Genomic DNA, 14,313 nt, shown 5'->3' with positions numbered 1-14,313 from the left:
TAAACTTTCCAGCTCCTCCTTTTATATTTTTTCACACCAAATGATGATGTGTGTATACATATATATATATATATATATATATATATATTGCTTCAAAAGAAAGGCCAACTTCTCCCCCAAAAAAACAATAATTTGTGCAGCTAAACTAAACGAGAAGGGAGGGAATTCTGACTAGAAACAAGATAGTAAAAGCGCCAAAAACACCTCACAAGAAATAAAACAGCTTTATTCCTCAAGGGGTTAATCATGCTTCTACCGCTTTCACCATGAGCGGCGCACTAATAGGTGGTGACGTAGGATAACGTAAGACTCGTCTGTAAGATCTATATACCCTGAGCGCCACAAACCGGATGGACCCCTATGAGGACAGGCGGGGGTCCCAAAGCTTCCCAGTACACGCTCCGCCCCAACACGCAGTGCACAGACTCTGGAGGCGGGCTAGGATTCCAGGCATGTGCAGTCGGGTTCGGATTCCGGGCATGCGCAGTCGGCCGCAAGTCGGGTCCGGATTCCAGGCATGCGCAGTGGGTCGCCAGTCAGGCTCGGATTCCGGGCATGCGCAGTGGGCCGTCAGACGCCGAGAGTGGGGAGAAGACACCGAGCGGCGGGACTGAGCGGGAATCCGCCGGTAATGAGAGCGGCTGGGGGCGCTGACTAGACCCCAGGTAGCAGACATGGTGCCCCAGTATCCGGTCGCTCGGGGGGCTCAGGGGGTCGGTCTCCGGGCCCCCCCCCAGTGAGGGGGCCGCAGGGCAGGAATGGCCGACCCTCTGCGGAGGACCCTGTCGAAACTGCGGGGAAGGAGAGCGAAGAAGGAGTGTAACGGAGAAGGTAAAGGGGGGCCCGGGGAAGGCAAAGGGGACAATGACAACAGAGGCAGGGCAGGGGCCACCAAGTGGTATAATGGGGGCAGTGTCTGGGAGGGAGGGACAAGGGCCACAGATGGGGTTGACATGGGGTACAGGGCAAGACCCACAGATGTGGCTGGTGTGGGCTATAGGACAGGGGCTACAGACAGCATGGGGTGCAGAGCAGGGGCCACAGAGCGGGTCAGTGTTGGGTATGGGGCAGAATCCTTAGGATTTCCCAGTCAGAATCACAATAACAATAACTACTGGTGTTCCCTGATTTTGGGGTCCTCGGGCCCTGTGCCAGGCAGCGGACCCTCTTTCTACAGTAATCATGGGGTACGAGGGGAGGACCATTCAGCCAAGCGTAGAGTCAGCTGTCACGCGGATGCCCACGTCTACTACAGGGGGTACGCAGCTAATCCGCTCCCTCCGCCAAGGCCCCCTGCAAGCGCGCCATGTATTGGAGGCTCCGCTATGGAGAGGGTGCCCCCCTACAGCCCCCCATCTCCTTTGACCTTTGTGTTCCCTGAGCAGTCTCTGGCAGGCGGCCCCCAGGAGTCTCACCCCAGTATGGGCTTGCCCAACTCTGCCTACTGCTACCCTGGTGTTTTGGGGGGCAGTTATATCCAGTCACCCTCTCCGGACTGCTCTGATCTCTTGGGTGGCCCGATTTGTGGGAGCCCTCGGCACCATTCGGAGGACAGCGAGGACGAGGATTATTATGATAACAGCACCGCGGACGCTCTGTGTGACGGTGCGTGTCATTTGCCAAGAGCAGACCCGACGTACAGGGCCATCGCCTCCCCGCCAGCTGGCCACAGCCACCAGCACCGGGCAGACGCTGTCAATATTTACCTGGAGAATGACCGTCTGAGGTCTCAGTTGCAAGAAGCGTATTATTTCCTGATTCACGCCATGCATGACATGCCTCTTGGAAAGCACATCGATAACCCCACGTCCAGGGCAGAGAGACAGCCTTCCACCTCCCAGTCCCAAGACAGCGTTTACTCGTCATCTTCGGTCAGAGCTCTAGAGAGCGACGTGTGGTCTTCAGATGAAGGCAGTCTCAGGCGAGTGGCACCCGGGGCATCGGGGAGCCGCACAACTACCCGGCAGCAGCTATTAAGTAAAAGTTTGGATGCCGTTAATTCCTTGCCTGATCCCGGACAGCAGGCCTTGCAGCGATGTCACAGTGACAGTCTTATAAAGTACGTTCCCTTCCCCAGTCCCCTGTCCTCGGATTATGTCCTGGAATGGTGCCAGGGCAGTGAGGGCAGTTCCGGCCTCCAACCCATCCTCTGCCCAGCGAGCTGGGAACACTCACACTTTGGCAGTGAGGCTCAGTCGGACGCCACGCACAGCGGTGCCCGTGACGGGGACAGTAATGCCGGTCCCGGGGCCCATAGGTTTTCACAAAAGCAGTCGGGACTAACTGTCGGGAAGATGCAGAAATGGATGTACAAAGGACGCTTGTTATCTTTGGACATGAAGGAACGCCTCATCGGATCGTCTCAGAGAGCCAACGGGTCCTGTAAGCCGGCGTCCAATCGTTCTGAGAGCGGACGGGCCCAGCTGCCCCAGGGTACTTCAGATCTGGCGCCTGGAGGGAACCAGAGGCCCCCGCTGACAGGTAGGCGAGTCCGGCACCGGTCCTGGACACAGCCGGGAACTCTTCTCTTCACTGGTGGAGGAACCTTTTCTTTTTCTGTTAGTCCTGTTAGTGGCGGAGCTCCTCGCTGGTCTCCTTGGTCCTTAGGTGGTGCTTTCTGTTACCCTCTTGCATGATCTTCATGTCTTGGAGCGATTTTCTGAAGTTCTTATTATATTTTATACGTTCGTATATTTTTACATGGTTTGGGGTTATGAGACAGGGTCAGAAATTGGTAAGACCCCCGCATGTCTTCTGTACCAGAGATAAATAATGCCCCACGAAAAAAATCTCCCTCCAGTTCCGCTGGTTCTTGGGGAGGTGGGCCCTGGGCCCCCAAAGATAGATTGTTTTGTTCTTACTGTATGATTAGAGCGTGCCTACGTTCTGGATTTAATCACGAGGCAGACTAAACACTGGGAATTCCTTTGTCCCGTCTGCCTGGGATTACCATATAAAGGTTCGTTCGCATTCTACAGAAGCGCGACGTGAAGAGTGGGGGGCAGAGACCTCACTATGGACCCCCTGACTGCCCTGGCTGCGACGTGCCACAGCGCAGCTATTATGGCGCGGAGGTTCCGCTTTAATGAGCGTCCGCGGCGGCCGCTTTGTTTTTAGGGCTTTATGAAGAAGAGGCAAATTACACGGCGGTGCAGGCAGCAATTTGTTGTGGGCAGAGCAATTAGCCGCGCGCTTCCTAGCGTTTACAGAGCGGCCCGCGGGACGGCAGCGAGGGCCGTCGGGTTACCAGCGTTTATCTGAACGCGGTCGGACACCCGTCACTGGCCGTCTCTCCCAGTCCCCCCATTAACGGGGTAATAAGAAGGGCTTTAAACCGCACACCCCAGGAACCTGCCGGTGTCCCGGGCCCTTAACCCTTCCCTTCCCACAGCTCTGTGCGCTGGCTTTTAAAGCGCTAAAGAAAAGACGAGCCGTTTGTTTTTATCGCTCCGGCTGCACGTTTCTGACGCCGATTTCTCCGCATTCCAGTGAAATAGTTTTTAGTCGCTGAACCCAAAGTCAACTCTTTTTTTTTTTGTGCCAAAGGAGCGTCTGAAAAGGCCTGGAATGTGAAGCTGTCACTGCAGGCCTGGGGCTCGCAGGGAGACGGAGAGGCATTTATCAAACGGGAGGCTACGGGGCACTATGTCAACTACTTCTTTAGATCTGCGACTGGGCACGATTCGCCGTAACCCTCTAGTCTTTCCTGATTGCGGCGCAGCCATTCCGTTTCTTTCCTTATTACAGCATAAATAGCAGGTTTAAGTAATTCACTAAATGGTGATGATTTTAACCTTTGGAGGCCAAGAGGGGCCAAAAGCACCTTTCGCCGGTCATAAGAATCAAACCTGCAGTTTAAGACGTTATCAAGAGAAATACTTCCAACTGAGCTGGAATCAGCCGACGTATGCTTCCTATAGAGCTCCGTACCCCCCACGACCAGCTGTACCCCTGTAATCGGGGGAATGAGGTCACGTGTTTGGGGGAGTGAGGTCACGTGTTTGGGGGAATGAGGTTACGTGATCGGGGGAATGAGGTCGCATGCTGCGTAATCGGCTTCTTTCAGGTTGTTAATGAGATTTTTGAAGCTGGCAATTCCTTAAACGAAACCCCCCAAATCCGTGACTTTTGCATGCATGGGGCCCATAGACTGGGTTTAAACCTGAAGCTGCTGATTGGTCAGTGAGTGGTGTGCGACGCCCCCTCGGGGTGAGAACGTTAGACGCTCACCTTTGCTCTGTAACGCCGGTCTCGCGCATGTCGCTTGGTTGGTGTACGGACGGTAACGGGGGTATTTGAGGGGTATTTGGCCGGACTGCTTTTAAATAGAAAATTAAGTTTTTCTACTTGTTTTAGCTGTCGCCTGATTGGCCCAGCCGGTAAATAAAAAGGTGATAAAGGGTGGGTTTGCCCCGGGCAGGGGGTGACATTGGGTGGGTTTGCCCCGGGAGGGGGTGACATTGGGCGGGATTGCCCGGGGGCAGATGGTGGGGTGTTTATTGATGCCGCTGAAGGGTAACCCGCAGCCGGCACTGAGCGGCCCCTTTGTTTGCTCCGTGTTTTTTTCGTTCTTGGAATGCAGGGACTTGTGTAAACGTGTCGGGGCATCCGGCCGGCGCCGTGTCAATAGACTCTCTGTTAGGACTTTAGTAACATGAAGTCTGGCGGCGCTTGGCTTCCTGAGTGAGGATACGGAGAGCGGCGGCCGGCGTGCTGTGCGTGTGGGGGATGGGTTATGTAGTAGCATGACAGATTGACCTGAGCAAAGGAGCTTACAATCTAGAACATTTCACTATTCAGCTGAAGCTCGACTGGCTGGCGGTCATAGGAGTCATCTGCACAATAAACACTTTACTTCCACTCTAAAGCAGAAAGTGTTATAACAGACCTGTGTGTAAGCAGGGTTCGCAGTGTCTGTAACCCACTGCAGGCTGTCAAAGATGCAGGGGCACACCTGTGTATAAGCAGGGCAGGCAGCATCTGTAACCTCTGCTGGCTCCTGCCGGTGTAGGGACACACCTGTGTATAAGCAGGGGACGCAGTGTCTAAAGCTTTGCAGGCTATGTTGGTGGAAGCTGCTGCAAACACCCCCGTAACGGTGGAAAGGGGAACTTTGCTGCTCTCTGGCCTGGTGTCGGGGATTGTGGGGATTGTAGTTATACCTGATTTCTGGCAGATTAATAAAGGTGGCAGAGTGTCTCTAAGTATTCGGCCCTCGGGCCGTGAGCTGGACGGCCAGGCCTCGCATATTAAAACGTGGTGTTCTCCTTCTTTGTAGATTTGATAGAAAATGTTTATTCCTCATCGGCCGTCAGAAAAGATGTTAAAGTTCCGGAGCAGAACGAGCAGAACCTGCAGAGAACGCGGATCACTGTCTCCAAGAAAAGGACGTGGCTGGCGCAGAGCTCGCAGAAATCGCTGCGCAGGAACGAGAACAATGCTTCCCGCGCCCCCCCGGCAATCAACCCGGCCGTTCACCCCCACAACGCTGCGCCGCCCCCCCTGCAGTCCCCTGCCGGCACCTCCGGTGACGAGAACGATGCCGACGACGAAGGCGAGATTTGGTACAATCCTATCCCTGAGGATGATGAGCCGCCTCCCAGCGGTGACGTTAATTCGCCGGATTCGTTCCGTTCCTCCGACCGCAGTCTGCAAACGCCGGGAGCCGGACCTGTGGGGAGCGAGACAGCCGAGGAGTTACCCAAAGCCAAATGCGCCAAAGCAGGTAGGGGCTCCTGGCTTAAACCCCGGTGGGATTTTTACATTTTCTGGAATGCCGTTTGTGGATCCGCTGAGAAGCTGTCTGTCCGTCTTTCCTGCTATAACATTATTTATTCCTCATGGTCTCGTCTTAGATTCAGGAGCCGTATGTCTATCCCATGCATGTTTAATCCCCTCACTGTATTACCCTCTACCACTTCTTCTGGGAGGCTGTTCCACTTATCTACCACCCTCTCAGTAAAGTAAAACTCCCTTCCGTTCCATCTCAGTCTCTGACCCTCTAGTGTTAGATTCCTACCTCTCGTTGTAACTTTTCTCCCCTCCTGTGTTTTGTTAAATCCTTTTTTTTTTACTTCAATGTTTTGTGTCCCCTCTGCTGGCCCCGGGGCCCGATGTTCATGTGCGTGGGATCCGTTGCCCCCAGGGGGCAGTTTTAAAGAGACTTTAACATATTTTCCCATAAAAGGTTTCCTGCAAACAGTTTTATTGTTGAGACATTTTTTGGCTGAGTGGCCCCTGGGCCCCGGCCCCCCCAGGACTCCGGTGACCCTCATTCCGTTCAGCCGTTCTGGGCGCTGCGGCTTTCTTTCTAAGGGTATTTTGGCTCGTTGTTCGCTGCCATTTCTAGAATGCCCGGCTTATTTCTTTACGGCTGCAGCCTGTAGGGGAGGATTGTGGGAATGCGTGCCGTGCTTGGCCGACTGAGTGGGGCGGCCGGGGTCAGTAACAGCGGAGCCGCAAGTTTGTGCCTGTACTGAGTTCTTATCGGTTTGGAACGGAATGAAGGTAATGCGGCCCCTTCTAACCCCGCAAATAAAGTACCAAACGGGGTCAGTTACAGAATGCCAGACCGTCTCCTTTACATACGGAGCTAAACGGGCTGCGGCGATAAAATCCATAAAAACGCGTGCGGCCGTTGTGTCCCCGACGCGTCCACAGAGACATCACAAAAATCTGTTACGTGTCCCCGACGCGTCCACAGAGACATCACAAAAATCTGTTACGTGTCCCCGACGCGTCCGCAGAGACATCACAAAAATCTGTTACGTGTCCCCGAAGCGTCCGCAGAGACATCACAAAAATCTGTTACGTGTTCCCGAAGCGTCCGTAGAGACATCACAAAAATGCCCTAAGAGATCAGGTTTGACCTTCACAGAGGTCATTGGGGGGGGGTCATTGTGTTCTCCATCTGATGCCCGCGTGAAGCTCATTTGTATCTTTGTCTTTTAGGTCCTGAGCTTCAGAGTCCCATAAAGTTGAATTCTGCCCCGGCGACTGACTTTTCACCCCCATCTAGTCCCAGCCCCACAAAGAAAGCAGGCAGCATTAGTTGGTCTCTGCCGGATAAAATCAAGTCCCCCCGGACGGTGCGCAAGCTCTCGATGAAGATGAAAAAGCTGCCTGAACTCAGCCGAAAGCTGAGTGTGAGAGCGACTTCCAACCACGCAAGCTCAGACCATCCCGCTTCCAAAGGACGCGTCCGGGACGCCAGCCACGCGCCATCTTTATCCTCCGCCGGCAGAAACGTCATCAGCCGATACCATCTGGACAGCAGCGTGTCCTCCCAGCCCCAGAAGAAGCAAAGCAGCAGCTCCAAATCCTCGAGCAAAGGCGGCTACCTCAGCGATGGAGACTCCCCGGAGCTCATCTCCAAGTCCGGGAAACACGGGCCTGAAAGCAGAGCGCCGAGGGCCAAAGACGCTCCGCCAGCCAACAACCTAAAGGGCGACATAGACATTGACGCTTTTCGACACTATAGCTTTTCCAATCAGCCCAAGTGCGGCCAGTACGTTTCAGGGCTGGTGAGCGCCCACTTCTACGGGGCCGAGGACTTAAAGCCGCCGAGGATAGACTCCAAAGACGTGTTCTGTGCCATTCAGGTGGATTCGGTGAATAAAGCCCGGACCGCGCTGCTCACCTGCCGGACCACCTTCCTGGACATGGATCACACCTTTAATATCGAGCTGGAGAACGCGCAGCACCTGAAGCTCGTGGTGTTCAGCTGGGATCCGGCGCCTCGCAGGAACCGCGTCTGCTGCCACGGGACGGTGGTTCTGCCGACGCTCTTCCGCGTGGTAAAGACTCATCAGCTGGCCGTGAAGCTGGAGCCGCGGGGACTCATCTACGTGAAGCTGAGTCTCATGGAGCAGTGGGACAATTCCGTGGACCGCGTCGGAGTCGGTCGAGAGCCCGAAATATTCGGGGTGGAAGCCAGGAAAGTGGTTGAGAAGGAAAACACGGGCTGCATGGTGCCGCTCCTGATCGAGAAATGCATCACAGAGATTGAAAAGAGGGGCTGCCAGGTAATGCCCCCCCCATGGCATGGAAATGGTCAGCGGGGGCTTTTGTTTCACAGAGAGGGTAGTGGATGCAGGGAACATCTTTCAATTAGTAGAGGTTGATCCACTGAAGGAATTTAAGCCTGCACAGGACAAACATAAGCTTTATGTCGTTGTGTGTGTGTGTGTGTGTGTGTAACGTGTCCTATATACAGGTATGATGGGTATGCCAGGGAAACCTCTTGACCCATCTGCCGATATGTCCTGTAATATAGCAGTACTGAGCACGACACGCTGTGCTCGGCGATCCCGCGCCTGGTTGTTGGTTGCGCAGGGGCAGCGCCGAGCCGTTTATTGGTGTCTGAGGAGATGGCAAACACTGTAATTTACATGATTTGTTTGCACATCTTGCGAGCAGACGTGTTGATGAGACGAGAAGCTGACGTGTCCTCCTTGTCCCGTCTAACATCTGGTTCTCGGCTGGAAGGTGGGGAGGGGGGGCTCGGCCTGCGATGGTGACACAGAGGGGGGGGGTGACATTTTGTGCCATTTATATAACATTCTTCCTCTTACAGGTTGTGGGATTGTATCGTTTGTGCGGCTCGGCTGCGGTGAAGAAGGAGCTCCGAGAGGCCTTTGAGAGAGACAGTAAAGCGGTCGGCTTGGGGGAAAACGACTATCCCGACATCAATGTGATAACAGGTACCACCGAGGGAACGTACCCCACAGGATGCAACGGGGGGTCTAAGAGCTAAGCCCCTCACCCTTGCTGTGATTGGCTGCTTTGCCTGTCTGACATTCTGACTGTGGGCAGGGGGGTATAAATGTGTCCAGTTCATGCGCAGTAACCCTTCCAGAGATATATAGCCGCGTCCTCGTAGAAATGATGATCAGGTCCCGGTCCTTAAGAACAAACTGCCCCGACGCTCTTGGAACTGAACTTCTAGCGATGATGGCGGCTGCGCAGGCGATTCTCGGTCCTTCGAACGTAAATCCCCCGGCGGCCTCGGCTCATACTTGTGCGCTTGCATCACGTCTGCTGTCATCCATGTCACACGCTTAACGGCTCAGCGACTCTGAAAACGAGGAGCTAATGAGGTGGAGAGCCCTGTGCCGGCTGTCTAAACGCGTTGGCGCAGAGACTGTGCGAGATGTCAGACGAGCTTAAATATAACAATCCGACCGGCATCTGACTCCTTTCTTCTGGGATTAACCAGGAATTGACCGTGGCAACTGTGCCACAAACACCACCACTCACCCCCTTCTTCGCGGTCGATACGTTTTATTTACCATAAGAAGTCAGTTTCATGCTGGGAAAGTTACAGTTTCATGAATGAAGAGTTTCGTGAGCTGTTGGTGGAGGAGGTGAGAGAGTTTCTGTAAGGCCCCTCAGCGCTGTATACGGTAATTACACCCCTGCGCCGGGGGGGGTACCAGTAACGCTGATCGGCATTGACAGAAACCTGGTTTTATCTCATTTTGTCCCAATAAACTCCCGTTATCTGCAGACCTGGAGCCGCCGTCGCTGTCGGTCATGTGATATTTTGGTGACTTTCCCAGCTCAAACACCACATTGAGCTGATGCTTTATGGCAATGCTAATGAAGTCTGTCCCTCCATAGACTTTCATTAGTCAGAGGGTCCTGCTGGATGATTAAGACTGAGCCATTCTATTGTTCCCCACAGGCAGTATGATAAGGAGTCAGAGTGTTTGTTTAGTAGATTGGGGCTTGGATAACAGAGCGAGAATCATACAAATGGCTGATATGCAAAAACTACAACTGGGTTAAAACTAACAAAAAACACTATTTTGAAAGAAGATTTTTGTGTTTCGTGTAAACTTTGGTTAATTTTGTCTGTTTTGGCCAGAGTTTGTCCATGCGCTCGCGTGCACTGACATTTGAAATGTGATACGATTAATAAAAAGAATTGGTGGGAGATCCCCTTGAATTAGTACGTTTTAAACTCTGTTCATCAGTTTGGAAGCTTCAGCGGCCGCCTTAAACCTCAACTCCTAACCTGCAAAAGGAAAAGCGACGATCCGATTGGCTGATGGAACGAGGGCCGCGTCTGGCCACACGGTTGCTGCTCTGGATTCGTCGGGTGCTCCGGCCGCCGCGCTGCGATCTCAAGGACCTTTCCTTGGTGTTTCTTTGTTTAGGACAAAGACCGAGGGTGTTTGTGTGTCCCGGGATTGGCAATCGGACCTTCAGCTCCCAGAATAAACCCGTTTCCCGTTTGTTTCTTGGCCGTCAGTAAATGGGAGCCTCTGGCGGCATCGCAGCCGTTTGCTGACAGATTTGGTGATGTTGTGGGAGGCGAGATTATTGGGGAATGTCGACAGAAGCGACGTTATCCAATGAATTTTCAGCCCTGATTACGATTCCTCCATCCAGACGGACACGCAGGCGTCTCGGTGCGGGCCGGGGGCGTTTGGAGTGTATTCTCTGACACGCCGAGGCTGCGCTGCACGGTATTGCGTGTTCGGTCCATGCATCGCATCGCGGGGAATCTGTTGGCGCGCAGTGTGGGGCGTTCATCTTCAGGATCTTGCTGGCGATTGGCGTCCGGATCCTGGGAATTTCTGGCCGTTAAAGTCTGAATCCCCTTTTCTTAGAGGCTGTTTCTCTCGTTGGTTCTTTGACGTTCTTTGCGCAGCTTGAACTTTCACAGTTTTTTTTACGTGTTGTGGGAATTTTTCAGCTTCTGTCTGATCCCAGATCTATTACCATTTAAACCAGTTTACCCCCTGTTGTTTAAATCTCAGATGTGAGGACCCCGCGTTGCCCCCTTTTTACCGACTTCAGAGATGAATAAGATTTTCAATAATTCTGCGGTAATGCCCAACACCCCCCCCCCAGTGTCTTGCTTTGTTTCTGCCGATATGATTAATTTCACGCGTTTAATCCTTTCAGGTGTTTTAAAAGATTATTTACGGGAACTGCCTTCCCCTCTGATTACGAAACAGTTATATGAAGCGGTGTTGAACGCGATGGCCGTGAAGCCCCTGAAGATGACCGCAAGCGGCTGTGAGAACGATCCCAAGGATTCAGAGCTGACGGTCGAGCTCCTGGACTGCCTCCCGGATGTGGAGAGGGTAGGAGCCGTCTGGGGTCCTAGTCAGTGACTTCACATGATCTTCTGGTGCCGTATGCCTTACTTCTTCCTCACCCCGTATTTATTTGTTCCTGAAATCCTTTGAATGCAAATAATTGGCTGCCGAGTCTGCAATGGGCAGAAATATAAACAAATTCCACAGCATTGCCTGGCGTTAGTAATGTTTTCTGGGCAAAGTGCGTGATGAGGCCGGCGCGGTGAGAACCTGCTCTGGAACCCTCTGTAGGTTGGGTTGAGTGGTGGAGGTTGTGCCTTTAAAGAGGCGATATGGCTATTTTTGTCTTTTTTTATGTATAGAAGCGATGGGCCAGCGTTCCTTCTCTTAGGCATTAAATTATCTTCACCAAAGTAGCCATAACCGTGGGGTTCCTGACTTTCCTCCAGTGGCGTATATTTGATTTTCTATATTCTGCTTTACTGGGAATCGCTTTTTTCACAGAACCCGGCTTTGCGTTTCTGTTCCTTGGTTTCTTGCCGGGTGAGAATAGTCTTTGTAATTGTTTTCTTGCATACGGTACCGCAGGCAACCTTGAAAATGCTTCTTGACCACTTGAAACTGGTGGCTTCGTACCATGAAGTGAACAAGATGACGTGCCAGAACCTGGCCGTGTGCTTCGGGCCGGTCCTGCTGAGCCAAAGGCAGGAAACTTCCGTTCACAGTAACAGAGTCTTCATCGATTCGGAGGAACTGGCCAGCGCCCTGGACTTCAAGAAGCACATAGAGGTTCTTCACTATCTGCTGCAGATGTGGCCAGGTAAATGGGGTAAATAAGTCGACCGGTATGTACGTCTGGGGCAGTTCTCGGTATGTCCTCATATCCCTGAGCTGTCTGCAAGATGTTATAATCCATCATAGTTAATCCAGATTTTATAAAGGAATGTAATGAGAGATTAGGAAGTGCTTTAGGTGAAGAAAGACTTGGACATTCTCAGGAGCCATCAACATGCTGCTCTTCATCCCATAAATAAGGCTCTGACGTGACCATCAGCGTGACCCTGCCCGGGGCAAAGCTGATAAACTTTCATTTTATCCGTTATCCGCTGTGGGGCAGCTCCTTTTTGTGTGCGTTTTTCTGATGGCAATAATTCTGTATGTAAATCACGGAAATGGTTATAGTTTTATGGGTGCAAGAGAAGACAGAGTCTTCAGTCCAAAGTGAAACCGTTTATTGGGTCAGCTTAGAAAATGTCACATGAGCTTTGAGACCTCACAGGTCTTTTCTTCAGATCGAAAAAGCGATCTCTGGGGGCCAGAAAGCTTATGTTTCTGTGTTGGCCCAATAATAGTTGTCCCTATATATATATATATATATATATCTCAGTCAATGAGTCCCTGACACTCAGTACGTTGGGTATGAGGCTGTCTCCTCGCGTAGGAAGGAATAAACCAACTGTCCCATTTGCCGCAGGGAACCAGTAAAGACGAGGCACTTAGCAGCCTTGGATCAGGTAACCCGTGCCTCCAGGTTTGGGCCTGCATGGCGACGTGTAACGCATGCGCGTTTGCTGTCCACCCTATGAGTCGTAACCTGCTGGCCGTGACATTAAGGATCTCGTGTTCTGCATCTTAACACCCAGCATCGGTTGGGTTTTTTTCTTAACCGTGTTTGTGTGTTAGCTGCGTGACTGCGTCTATCGGTAATCACAGTTGCAAATGGTGACGTTATTAACCCTTTAAAGGCATGATTTGGTTTAAATTGCATTTATTGTTCTTTTAATAATGGGAATCTCTAAAATATTGTTTCTCTGGCAGTGAAAAGCGCGAAATCCCCAACCAGCCCGGCGTCTGGACAGCAGCCATGCCTTCGACGAAAGAAGCCTCGTCCTCAGATGTTGAATTTGGGCAGCACTGAAATGTCTGGGGTGCTGAGGCCCCGGGTCGCTCGGCTGGACAGTCCTTCGAGTAACCGCTACGCCGGAGACTGGAGCAGCTGCCGGGACGGCTACTTCGTATCCCAGAGCGAAGACGCAGATAATCAGAACGTCACCTCGGACGGTTTCGGGATCCGGTCGCAGTCAGGTAGTGCGAGGCAGCAAATAATCACGAAGGAACGCTCACTTGGGGACTTCTTATCCCACCACGGAAGAGACGTTTCCGAGGAACAAGGAGTGAACCTGCATGACTTACAGGAGAGCATCGACACCCTGCTGGGGAACTTAGAGAGGGAGCTGAACAAAAACAAGTTAAATGTTCGTATTTAACTCTCCAAAATGTTCCCTTCCCATCGCTACCCGCTCACCTTATTAACTGTTTCTTCTTATTAGAAGAATGATATTGATTTAACCCTTTGGGGGTCTCCTTAAAATGTTTCTGAATCATGCACCTCACGGTACAATTTACGTAACTGTCTTCATCCAGTCCGAGTTCAGCTATTTGCAATGCAAAAGCTGCTACGTTATTCGTGTCTCGAAACGAAGACTTTGTTGCATTTTATAATATTTACGCTTAAAGCAATTATTTAAATGTCCAGAAATATAAATCCTATTTTTTTTTAATTGTTACTTTCATATGATTCTTGAAGGATCTCTCTTGGTGGCGAGAAGCCACTGGAATGCCGGTTCTAGATTACTGCTCATACAGTGTTTCGTTTCACGGCTCTCATAGTTGGTATGTTGCTTAGAAGATATATGTAAGAACGTGAGACGTGGAGGAATCCTAAAACTCGGGTGGGATTCTCATCCTCTTTCAGGTCTCAGCATCCCAAGGTCAGGACAGGAAGGTGTCTGTCTGTCCAGAAATGTCTGTCTTTCTGTGCCACCTTAATCACTTTAACTCCACAGGGGAGGTCAGGTCCCCTCTTTCTAGATTTCTGAACCCTTTCCAGAGATAGAAGCTTCTTGGCAGCTGATGTGTGAATCTCGGCGCCACGAGCGATGCAACAGCCCAAGTGTGACAGTTTTGCTGGAATTCTTTATGTTCGGTTCTAGAGCAGACGGGTCACTTCTGCGTATGTGGAAAATTCCCTAAAGATTACTGAAGGAAAAAATGTAGAAGAGATTGACTTTTATCGTTTTATTTTACCCCAAGTCTTCAAACTCAATCTCACGCAGGGCTGGCCCTTTAGGAAGGGGCAAGTACAGCAATGTGTTTAGGTTGGGTGCTGACCTAGGGCCGTTCCCCAGCATCCTCTTCTCCGCAACCTCTGCCTTTTACTATTAAGTGCCAATATATGACATCGTATCCGTGTCCTCCTCTT

At 51.8% G+C, this 14,313-nt stretch overlaps 1 protein-coding gene across 1 annotated transcript; it reads left to right on the top strand.

Annotated features, from left to right (window-relative positions):
• The first annotated feature begins 758 nt into the window (after positions 1 to 758).
• On the top strand, positions 759 to 13,318 carry LOC149271612 (rho GTPase-activating protein SYDE2-like). Its single transcript, XM_089507277.1, has 7 exons — positions 759 to 2,481; positions 5,279 to 5,725; positions 6,952 to 8,024; positions 8,576 to 8,702; positions 10,915 to 11,096; positions 11,640 to 11,871; positions 12,870 to 13,318. Exons 1-7 carry the CDS (start codon positions 759 to 761, stop codon positions 13,316 to 13,318), a joined length of 4,233 nt encoding a protein of 1,410 aa, XP_089363403.1.
• Positions 13,319 to 14,313: the final 995 nt, after the last annotated feature.

Source organism: Sceloporus occidentalis, unplaced genomic scaffold (genome assembly GCF_023333645.1).
Source record: "Sceloporus occidentalis isolate IW3139 unplaced genomic scaffold, rSceOcc1.0.p SCAF_484, whole genome shotgun sequence".
In the NCBI taxonomy this organism is placed as follows: Eukaryota; Metazoa; Chordata; class Lepidosauria; order Squamata; family Phrynosomatidae; genus Sceloporus; species Sceloporus occidentalis.
Note: the sequence above shows the minus strand (reverse complement) of the source record. Positions and strands in the feature narration are given on the sequence as shown.